At 48.1% G+C, this 11689-nt stretch overlaps 1 protein-coding gene across 1 annotated transcript; it reads left to right on the plus strand.

Annotated features, from left to right (window-relative positions):
* The first annotated feature begins 234 nt into the window (after positions 1-234).
* Positions 235-10789, plus strand: S100A10 (S100 calcium binding protein A10). Its single transcript, XM_080801854.1, has 3 exons — positions 235-420; positions 7372-7524; positions 10381-10789. The coding sequence occupies exons 2-3, from the start codon at positions 7393-7395 to the stop codon at positions 10540-10542; spliced, it is 294 nt and encodes a 97-aa protein (XP_080657980.1). The 5' UTR covers positions 235-420; positions 7372-7392; the 3' UTR covers positions 10543-10789.
* The last annotated feature ends 900 nt before the right edge of the window (positions 10790-11689 follow it).

Genomic DNA, 11689 nt, shown 5'->3' on the forward strand with positions numbered 1-11689 from the left:
GCGCCCCACCCGCAGAACGTCTGGATTCTTTGATTTCTTCGCGCGCTCACCCTAAAACCAAACCCGAGAGGAAGGGCACGGCCCAGGGTGGGGATGCCCTGAACTATCCGAGAGCCCTCGAGTAGGAAGAGACGTTCACAAGAACGCTCTCAGGCGAGGTGAGAGCGGGCGGAGTCCGGGGCGCTGCGGCACCGCTGGGAGGGTGTGTGCCTGCGCCGGGTTGGGGTGGGGGGTGGACAGGAAGAGGAGGGCGGGGTGAAGGGGTGGGGTGAGCGCTGCCGGGACACCGGCCCAGGCTCCTCCTGCCTCCCCCTCCCCCTTCCAACCCCCACCCTTTACTAAGGCTCCCAGAGCGCTGCGTTCCGCTCACTGGCCGTGCGTCCCTGCCAGCCAATCGTCCCTGCTGCGCCTCGGGCCAAGGTGAGTTCCGCCCGCCGCTCCCGGGCCGCCCCCAGCCCCGACCTGGCGCCTGGGGAAGCCCCCCATCGGCTGTCGGGGCTCGCGCGGTGTTCCAGGCGCCGGCGGCTGCTAGCTGTCCACTTCTCAGCGCCCTGGGCCACACCCCGGCGAGGCGGGCAGCGCCCCTGCCCCGATCCTCACGGACTGGAGGAGGGGCGCTCGTCATTTATTCCCGGACCGCGGTGTGGGCGCCCCGGGGCCTCTGCCCTCTCCTCCCTTTCCGTTGCTCCTTCCTGCCACTTTTCCTACTTTTCCACCAGTCTCCCGAGTTATCCGAAACCCCGCTTCTCGCCCCTTCCTGGCTGACATGTTTCTCTGTGGGCTCGGGCTGCAAGCTGACCTCTGGCCAGATGTGTGTGGCCTCCTCCACTGAGCTACACGGACCGAGCTGGACGGGTTGGCAGCTTCCTAAAGGGCACTGCTCAGTCCCTCGCCCAGATGATGCAGGTTGGGCTTCCTGTTGTTTGTGTGTAGGTCTATTTGTTTTCGTAACAAAGCTTGGCTAGCCGGCGGCGGTGGCAGAGAGGAGAATATAGGAAGGGATTTCCCTACTGAAAGGATTCCCTTCTTGCAATCCTCATTAAACAAGTGGAACTATAAAGAAGGGAAGAGCAGCCTTGATGAAAGACCTTCCAGCCCAGATTAATCTGGCCCCATGCAATGAGCAGAGATAGACTTGCCCTTGGTACCGGGTCACAACTTGAGCTTAGCCAAAGGAATGCGGCTTCCTCCAGCTCTGGACACTGCTTACTGTCCATTTAGACTCCACCGAATTGAAACGGGGACTCTGCCAAGGTGGGTGGTTGGGGCTGGTGAGGAAAGCCAAGGAAAGCCGAGCAGCTACAAGCTAGGCAGAGCAGAGCCCTAGGCCAGACCCTGAAATACATCAAGTCCACCTCCCCTTCCCTCTCAAGGGGAGCTGGGAGCATCATGCAAGGCCTGGTGAGCACAAAGGGCTCCCAGATTCTCCTAGAGCAGGCCCGTGACTCAGCTGTGAGACCACACGGGTGTGGCCCCAGTGGTTCCAGATAGTCTGTGCAGATGGTTCGGACAGAACACTTCCCGAAGAAGGGGAACTGTGCCATCTCAGAGGGCATTTTCCAAGAGGAAGTGAGTCACACCAGGACTGGCCAGCTATCTGAAGGAGAGGTTTCTGGACTGAACTGTGGGTGAGGGCAGCAACTGGATTGGCAAGTCCAAGGTGAGACGCACCCCTGTTGGGTGATTGGCTGGCATGCCTGCTGGCAGGCTGCCCCAGCTTTACTTGTGAGGTAGCTCTTCCCGTTAAGATGTTTTTAGCAGCAGCTGCAGGTTTCCACCCCCCAGCCCTGCAGCTTGAGTTTCAGACTGCTGCAGTGGCTCTTTATACCCTGCACTTCGGGGGAGACCAGGCTCATGGAAACACCCAGACAGTGATCTTTGCCTCCAACATGTTCCAGCAGATTGCAAAAGATAATACCAGAGGCTGGGGCAGAAATGAGTTCATATAACTCATGGGAAATTTCTTCATCAGCCCGGCCCCCACAGATTCCTAACCTGTTTCTATTTCTTGTTTCTCCTGAATGGCATATATGCCTTCCTTGACAGCCAGAAGCCACTTTCTTCATCGTTGTCCTTGACCCATTTGAAGTTTCTTATTTCAGTTCTTCACATTTTCTTGAGGATATCCTGGCCATAAAGTATGCTGATTTTTAGATGATGCTCTGCCCTGGCTTTTTTTTTTTGCAAACAATATAGGATGGGCCCTTTTCCTCCTGAGTCTGGCCTTTGACCATCCCCTCAAGCAGCCGCCCCAGTGAAGTCAGCCCTTGGGCCTGGTGGAGCTAAGACTGGGTGCCTCCCTGCTTTCCAATCAGAGTTCCAAAAATGTGGCTTTTTTAGAGCACTGCCCACTTGGTATGCCCTTGGATAAAGCCCAATAGTTCAAAGTTGAGAGAAACAATGGAATCTTTTCAGGGTTTTGATGTGTAAGTTAGCACTCTGAGTGTTGGGAAAGCTGGAATGAAGGCTTAGCATCTTTCTTAATCTTTTCATTTTCCTGAGGACTCAACAATTTAGGAATCTCATATCAAAAACAAAAAGAATGAATTTGCTTATTTTTTAACAATTTTCAGCGCTTCCTACCCCTTCACTAAATAACTACCACTCAACCCACCAATGGTTTTAACAGCACTGTCACAATGGCTACCCTTTGCCAGTTAAGGCTGATGTCTGACAGCTCTTCCAGGAAAAGTGAACGTGCTCCACTGGGGTAGAGAAGGCTTCTGAGTTCTTCTTGCATCTGGAGCTTTTTCTTCACTGCCCACGTTTTTGATGAGCATGTTTTATGTTTGAGGAGAGGCAGGAGAGAGAGTCTGGATCCAGATCTGTTGCCTCAACTCATTTTTTCTGAATTCTTTTTAGGGATCAAATTCAAAAATACCTTCTGTGTTCAATTAAAAAAAAAAAAGAAAGAAAGAAAGAAAGAAAAAGCTTTCTTTTCTTTTCAAAATCTCCAAAGCAAAAGGAAGGAAACCTCAAACACATTTTTAAATAACAGATGTTTGTTTTGACACACACCCTGCCAATTATTTTCTGGGTGGGCTGTAAGAAAACTAGGGTATGGACAAGACACAGAAGAGCAAAGTAAATCAGCCCTCTTGCTCTTTAGAAGTGTCCTTTTTGAAATTACAGTCTGGATCTGGGCATGGGTCCAGAGCAAACATTTGGGATCGCTCAGGAACAGACACTTTTCCAAGGAGGCCTCCTGCTCCCTGCTACTCCCAGGAGAACCAAAATGTACATTATTGTCACTCATTCTTACTACTCCATTGAGCAGGCTGTGGGAGGGCAGGCTGCTTAAGGAACCCACAATCTAGTGGGGAAAGAATCAGAAACACAATTAACTAGAATTCAGAATATATTTTTAAACAGTATGCCATTAGCTGGTGAACTCCCCAAAGGCAAGCACCAGGGGGAGAGAGAGAGAGAGAAAATGTGTGTGTGTGTGTGTGTGTGTGTGTGTGTGTGTGAATGTGCACACCCAGCCTAACGCCAGGGATGTGCACAAGTGCTCGGTGTAGGAGGACCAGAAATGGAAAATGTAATTCCCACCACTGTGACTAAATTTGTGGAGTCCAGGGTTCTTTTCTGTAGAGAGAACTGCACAGAGAAAAACTAGAGTTCTGAGCCTCCATCGTAAAGACCTCTTACCCAGGCAAACTGGTAGGGAGGATACACAGACATCAGAATAAAATGATTCAATAAAAAAATGCAAGAACGATGAGGGAGTTACAGCCTATGGAGCGCACAGTGTGAACCAAAACACAAGAAAACAGCAGGAGTGTGAAGAGAAAGAGAAGTCATGTTCAGGGTCTGGCCAGACCTGTTTAGCAGGACACATTTTTTTTTTTTCCCTGCGCTCACGGAATGTGCTTTTGTCTGTACCCTACTGTTCCATTCACAGGCAGCCCCTGTGGGCCGCTTCCCTACTTCACCCCAGCTTCACATCCTTCTGCCGAGCTCTGAACTACAAGGGTTTCAGTGCAAACCCGGGTGGTCACACCTGCACTTCAGGTCCTGCCAAGGGGCTTGTCTGATTGATTCATTCATTCATTTTGCAAATGCTTATCTTGCAGTTCATAGAACAGAATAATTCACAGTTCTTCCCCTGGAGGATCTTAAATCTGAGAGGGAGATAGGTGAAAGATTAAATGGATTGAGTGTTTCAGGTGCAGAACTAGGTTGTCCTGGGTACGCGGGACGCTGCCCCGTCTTAGCCCCAGCGAAAATGGAACGGAGTGTGTTGTGTGATTGGGGAGATGGAAGCGCCAGATTCAGGTCCCTGAACTTGCTCCTCTAGTACCAATGGTCAGCCCTGCAGCCTGCCCCACCCAAGACAGGAGAACTGCTGACTCAGTGGGGCAGCAGCTGCATTGGGGAAAAAGAGCTCCGTGCGTGACTCATCCACTAGCTAAGAGAACAGTTCTAATCACAACTTTTGCCCCTTTTCCTTCATCTTACTTGAAAACCAGTGCTCTGGCTCCTCCATCAAAACAATGATTTGCTCGTAGCCCTGCTCAGTACTCTCTGGGCACTGGTTCCTGATGAGACCGTGGGCATCTCCTCTGCTTATCAAAGCCATTCACCTCCATGAACTCAGATTCCTGGCTAGTCACTGTTCTGCGTTCTTATTTCAAAGGTCTACCTGACAAATAGGGAGTCGGCTGGCTGCTGTTCTTACTGCCCATTTGTTAAATAAAACAGCGATGGGGAGGGGAAGTTGGGGGACACGTAGCTTCAGAGAAGAAAGCTTCCTAATGAATGTGGACAAGTAGGAGTGGGACTGGAGTGATCTGAGACCTGAGCGTTCACTCGAGTTAGACTGGCCTCACTCTCTCAAAGAAGATATTCAAGAGTCGCCAAGATTTCCTGCTTACAACTTATATTCCTTAGAAGTTCCTAAATTAGTCTGTTCTCCCATTATAGGGGTCCTTACTATGCTCTGTCCCCTTTCTTTGGCTTTGCAGTGCACCTTCCCTCTGCTCTGTGCAGAAGGTGAGCTGGGTATCTGGTGACCAGGACCAATTTTGGCACCTTTGGGAATCCGTTATGAAGAACCCTGCTGCTCTGAGCTTAGACACAGAGGGGTTTTTTTAAATACCTCTGGTCATTGACTCCTTTCCTGAGTTATTTCAGACCTAGGGTGGGATCCCACATCTTTCCTCCCCTGACTCGTTCAGCTCAGTTCTCTTAAATTGCTCGACTTCCAGAACAATCCGGGCAAGGGCAACTCCATCTAAGCGCTGTGGGTTGCCATTGACAACCACTGGGGCTGCGTACGAAGGGAGGGAAAAGGGTGTGGTTCCCCTGGAATTCATCTCACAGTGGACCTTGAAGCATTAATTTGCTGATCTTTCCAAGAGAACTGCCTTTTGGATGAATCACGCCAGAGTCTGGCGTGTAGCATTCTCTGGAGTAGCACATTCTTTAGCGTGCTGGTTCCTGCACTTTTCTGGGGATTAAAGGGGAAGAATTTACAATTCAGAAGTATAATTGCTCAGTCCCCGTGGTCACCAACTAGCTCTGCCTTCTCCTCTGTAAAAGATAGCATTTAGAAATCTGTTGAACACAGATCCGTCAGCAGCAGGAACCAGACCGAAATCATGTTTCTGGTTTCTTTGGGCACTCCAGCCAGGGAAGGTGCCAGCCTCTCCATCAATCTGTGCTCAAAACCTGTTCTTGTGCCGTGGGGTTTTGGGGGGCTTACTTATTTTTCTTTAAGATTTTACTTATTTGATAGAATGAGAGAGAGAGCACAAGCGAGGGGCGGCGGGGGAAGCAGCAGAGGGAGAGGGAGAAGCAGACTCCCTGCTCAGCCGGGAGTCCAATGTGGGGCTCAATCCTAGGACCCCGGGATCATGACCTGAGCTGAAGGCAGACGCTTAACTGCTTAACCAACTGAGCCACCCAGGCTCCCCTTTGGGGGCTTTTTGTTTTGTTGTTGTTTGGTTTTGGAGTGGTATGCTACAGTCTCCATTCAGGTTCACCTGTTTCTGTCCACTAGTGTGATCTTAAGTGATGTTGGCCAAAACTACTATGTTCTGACAAAACATTCCTTCCAATGAAGCCAAAATCCACTGAGTTTGTATTAAGCACCAGGCACCGGGTCTTGATGTGGCATATGCCCCCAGATCATTGTACCTGAACAGAATGATCTGACATGTTTCCTTTCCCTTCTTTTAAACACTTTCCGATGGAAAGGTCTTGCTCTCCCACCGTGCCCCAGAATCAGAGTGGTTCTTCTGTGCTTCCTGCCAAAAACTAGGTCCCCAAAGGAGTTGGGGATATACTGTTAATTGTTCCTTTTCAAGAAACTAGACAATGAGCTTTGAGTAGCTTTGAGAACCTGCATTTTACTATCAGAGATGCAAGAAATGTGTTGCAAGCAATAACAAGCTCAGACCTTTAGTAAAGAATACATGCCCAGGAAACAAAATTTATTTGTAATCAGATTTTTTTTTTCTTTTTCTTTTTTTTTTTAAGACAGAGAGAGAGCACATGCATGGCATTGGAGGTGGGGGGAGGCACACTGGAGAGGGAGAGGGAGAGAGAATGTCAAGAAGACTCTGCACTGGGGCACCTGGGTGGTTCATTTGGTTAAGCATCTGCCTTTGGCTCAGGTCATGATCCCAACATACTGGGATCGAATCCTGCATTGAGCTCCCTGCTCAGCTTCTCCCTCTCCCTCTGCTGCTCCCCCAGCTTGTGCTCTTTCTCCCTCTTTCTCTCTCTCAAATAAATAAATAAAATCTTTAAATTGAATAAAATGAAGACTCCACACTGAGCAGGGCTTGATCTCATGACCCTGAGATCACAACCTGAGCCAAAACCAAAAGTCAGACACTCAGTCACCAGTGCCACCCAGGTGCCCTTTTAGCAGATTTCTAAGCCTACACTTAAACTGAATCAGGTTACCTAGTTAAGCTTGGAGGGTTGAGGTTTTCACTATTAACCAGGCTTGACTGTGTGGGTTGTTGGTATTCAGACGTATCTAAGAGTCAGTCCCATGTACCAGTGGCAAGAGAAAAGATGAAACCTCTGCTCTTTCAATAGATGCTTTGTCGGTTAAAAATAGGAATACTGACCTTGCTTTTCCAAATGATTAGTTTTTATTCCTTATTAGGTGATTGATGCAGAATTAGTGGGCAACTAGACAAATTCCTCATTTAGAGCACCAGTATCTGAGGGGCCCATTTCCATCAGCAGGAGGCCCAACACCTGAGGTGAATGGGGCCTTAGATTCGTTGAACGTTAGAGCCAGAAAGGGTCACATGGATGACCTAATCATTTTCCTTCCAGTTACCCACAGAAGACTGGCAATACATGTGTCTTAAAAGCTCATGTAAACTCTTTCTTTACATCTTTTAAAAGGTTTCAACAGACCTCACCAAAATGCCGTCTCAAATGGAACATGCCATGGAAACCATGATGTTCACGTTTCACAAGTTTGCTGGTGATAAAGGCTACTTAACAAAGGAGGACCTGCGAGTACTCATGGAAAAGGAGTTCCCTGGATTTTTGGAAGTAAGTCCTGAAAGGCCCAGAAAGAACCAGGCATGAACACTAGGACTTCTAGTCTTGGTTGCTTTTCCTTCCACTTTCCATCCCTTCCCTGCGGAGGCCCCTAGTAGAAAAATGTCTTTGTTCCTTTACTTATTAAACATTATTGAGTGCCTACGGTTTGTAAGATGTCATAGGGGAAGCAGAAGGTAGAGAAGACACACTCCCTGCCCTCAAGGAGCTTACAGTGTGAAGGTGAAATAAGGCTGCACACACAGAACCACAAGATGTCCATTGAGACAGAGACGGAGAAAAAAGGCCTCTCACCAGAGAGGCATTAAGCAGGTTTATGGCCACCTCGTGCCATAAACCTGGCATTGGAGATCCCACATTCTGGTCACATCCACTCTGAGCAATTCTTGTCTCTTCTTAGATCCCTTCAGATAAAGGCTTTTTAAAAATAAGTGTCCTGCTCTAATCTAGAAAGGAATGCTGTCAAGCATCTGCTGAATGAGAGCCAAGTGTGACTCAGAAATCACTGCTTTCTGCACTGAAAATGCTCTGAGAACACAGCTTGAGTCCCCAGAGGGGCCCATCAGGAGAGGACTGTGCCTTCAGCTCAGACACCTTACTTAGGACATTAGGCCACAAAGCATAGTTGTCCTTTTACATCATAGCCCCTCAAGACGTGGCTGTGGTGTTTAACCAAAGGGGAAACATTGCTTGACAAAGTACTAGCATGAAATGCTAGCCCCTTTCTCCCTGCCACTCCTGTGGTCATTTGATAGGGCACGTGGGTGGCTCCGTCAGTTAAGCGGCTGCCTTTGGCTCAGGTCATGATCCCAGGGTCCTGTCGGGCTCTCTACTCAGCGGCAGCCTGCTTCTCCCTCTACCTCTGCCTGCCACTCCCCCTGCTTGTGCTCTCTCTCTCTCCCTCTCTCTCTGTCAAATAAATAAGCAAAATCTAAAAAAAAAAAGGAAGAAGAAAAGATCGTTACTGTGCTTGGGGTAGAAAACTGCATTAGCCTCTAACAGGTGAAGGAAGCTGATGGTAAAGTGCTGAGTCCTGCATCTTGTCGTCAGCCTGGTGGTGAGCACATGAGTCGAGCCCCTGCCTCCCGAGCCCGTAAACATGGGGTTTTACAGTACGCTCTGATTCACATGTTATCCACACCAGTTAAGTAAGTGGATACGCAGAGCCTGACAGCGGGCTCACAGCCGCACGGGCCACGATGCTAGCCCAGAAAGCTGCAGAATACGCTGCTGCTCTGCTTTCACAGCCCCAGACCATGAATTAGATCTGGCTTTGTCCTCACACTGGCCAGGTGGCATTGGCTTCCGGGCCTCAGTTCCGGCCCCATACATGAGAGGGCTGGACACAATCACCTCCACACTTCCGCTCTCAGGGATCCTCCCAGGCAAGCATAAAATGCAGGGGCATGTGTTCCTTGTAAGCCTGCCCATCACACAAAGGCATTCTCCCCGTACTAACCCCTTGTTAATTGCGCTGTTGCATAAAATGAGAAGTGAGGATGAACATCATGTGAGACCCAGACTCTCCCCCTGAAGGCTTGGTGGCATAAGAAACATAAAGGGCGTACAGACTCCGGAGTACAGAACGTGGCTGTGCCGTTTATTCCAGGCATGGTTCCTAATTCCAGACACACCCACACTTGCTGCACTGACAGAGCATTTTGTTTCTAAAGTTGACCTCTGTGTCATCCAAATATCACTCCTGACCGCAGCCAGGAAGCTGACGGTGAGGCCAGAATTAACTGAAAGCCACCCGAAGCGGAGGCAGCCACAGGGAGTGAGTCGTAGGTGACAGCTTAGGGTGGAGTTTACAGTCCTCAAGTGGGAAATGTTGCTGCTTTAGCATAGGGGGTTTCTGGGTGCAGTGTGGAAACATCCAGCACTCCTGAGACACTGCGCATGAGTTTCCTCACTCATATGCATAATCCGGGGAATTACAGAGACTTCCCCTGAACACCTTTACACCTCCAGAGGGCCTCATTTCCCTCACTGGTTGATGGTCTGGCCCCTGGAGGAGCAGCCACATTACCACCATCCTCACGAGGAAAAGGAGAGATCTGAAACTTACTGCCTAAATTATCTTACGAGATCTTTTCTTAAGGCGTTTCCTTTTTCAAAGATTTGACCACACTATCAGAAACAAACACTTGTTAAGAGGATGTAGGCTGGGGCACCTGGATGGGTCAGTTGTTAAGCATCTGCCTTCAGCTCAGGTCATGATCCCAGGGTCCTGGGGTCGAGACCCGCGTCCGGCTCCCCGCTTGGAGAGAAGCCTACTTCTCTCTCTCCTACTCCCCCTTCTTGTGTTCCCTATCTCACTGTGTCTCTCTCTATCAAATAAATAAATGAAATCTTAAAAAAAAATTATGAAGAGAATGTAGGCTGACACGCTGCAAAAAAAATGGGGACTTTAGGGTGGTTCTCAGGCAGAATCCTGTGATCTTGAAAATTGTGGAATTGGCTGAACTAGAAGCAGGGCAGATCAGAAGGTCATGCCAAGTTCACAGCGGTATATGCGGTGGACTGAGAATTAGGAGGCCTGGTCTAGCTTCTCTGACATGAATCTCCTCTTCCTAGAAATAGGCAGTTCCTAATATCTCTATAGTTCTATGAAAAGATACCATGAAAACTTCTTTCCTAGCTTATGAGTTGAATATGAATTTACTGAAATGCTCCCTCAAGGCAGAAAAATACATTTAGGTGACCTCCAAAAATCACTTACAACCTAAAACAAGAGTTCAGATAATTGGAAGATTATATTAATTAATGGTTGTCAGCAGAGCAAATCAGAGAAGCTTGGCACAGTAACCACTGACCATTATTTCTTGCCTTTGTTCTTTTTTTCAGAATCAGAAAGACCCTCTGGCCGTGGACAAAATAATGAAGGACCTCGACCAGTGCCGAGATGGCAAAGTGGGCTTCCAGAGCTTCTTCTCGCTAATCGCAGGGCTCACCATTGCATGCAATGACTATTTTGTAGTACACATGAAGCAGAAGGGAAAGAAATAGGCGATATTGAGCACCACTCCTGCCCAATGAGAGTTCTCCCGAAGGGTCTCTTAAGGAATCTGTCCCACAGCTTCCCCCAGTATAAAGGATTCCATTGGCAGTTGGGGACCCTCAGAAAATGTACAAGTAAAATCCAACTCCCATTTGAGAAGCAGAGAAAGAAAAGTCAGATAAGCTTTTGATTTTTATATTGTTTGCATCCTCTTGCCCTCAATAAACAAATTCCTTTTTTTAGTTCCTCACTTGAGATGGAATGGTTGTTCCTTCTTCAGAAATGCTGGTCCCTGCTTCATTCCTGAAGAGCCTGCATGTCCTTGGGCAGCCTGCTTACGGCAGAGCGGGCAAAGTAGGAAAGCTCTCTCCGTTCAGCCTGGGGTCTGACTTCTCTGACTGATCTGCCCTTGGAGCTGTGTCTAGCTGAAGGACCAAAACTTCAAGGATTAAGAGAAGGCACTTCCAGAATATATCCTAATTTTATCATTGCTGAGCACCGTCTGGTCTAGTTAAGTCAGAGCCTTTCCAACAAGTACTTTGAATGTCTGAGATGTCAGAGTCCAATTTTCATTGCAGAGTTTCAGCAGTCTTGGGTAAAAATAAGCCTATAAGACAACGGATCAAAAAACAGTCTGGTGTGATGCTTCAGTAACAACAACACACTAACATATGTTGAGTTGTCACAAGATGTGTCCTGATTAGATTGTGATGGCAGGAAACAGGCCAGCACAACTTACAGAATGGAGTAGTCTTTTCTGTTGAAAATGAAGTGCTGGTACCAATGTCTTAAAAAGCAGCCAAATGTTTCTCCCAGCCCTGTCTGCCTACTGCAGGCTCCGGCATATGTGCATTATGTGCTATATGCTTACTGATAACAATGCCCTGTTTTTATGGGGAGACAATGTATGAATTGGTACATGAAATTGTTCCAGTTAAATAGGTCGGTGAAGATGGAAACATTTGTTCTAACGACTGGACACTTCAACAAAATTCTGCAGAAAAACTCAGTATAAGGTCATCCATCCTCACAAGGAAAAGTATGCAAAAGAGAACAGGGTAGTCCAAAACTAGCTTTGGGAAAAGGAAATTTGTAATTAAATCAAAGACAATTCTAGCCATTTTATTTTGTCTCAACCGAGAAATGAGCAAGGTA

Source organism: Martes martes (assembly GCF_963455335.1).
Source record: "Martes martes genome assembly, chromosome: 4".
NCBI lineage: Eukaryota > Metazoa > Chordata > Mammalia > Carnivora > Mustelidae > Martes > Martes martes.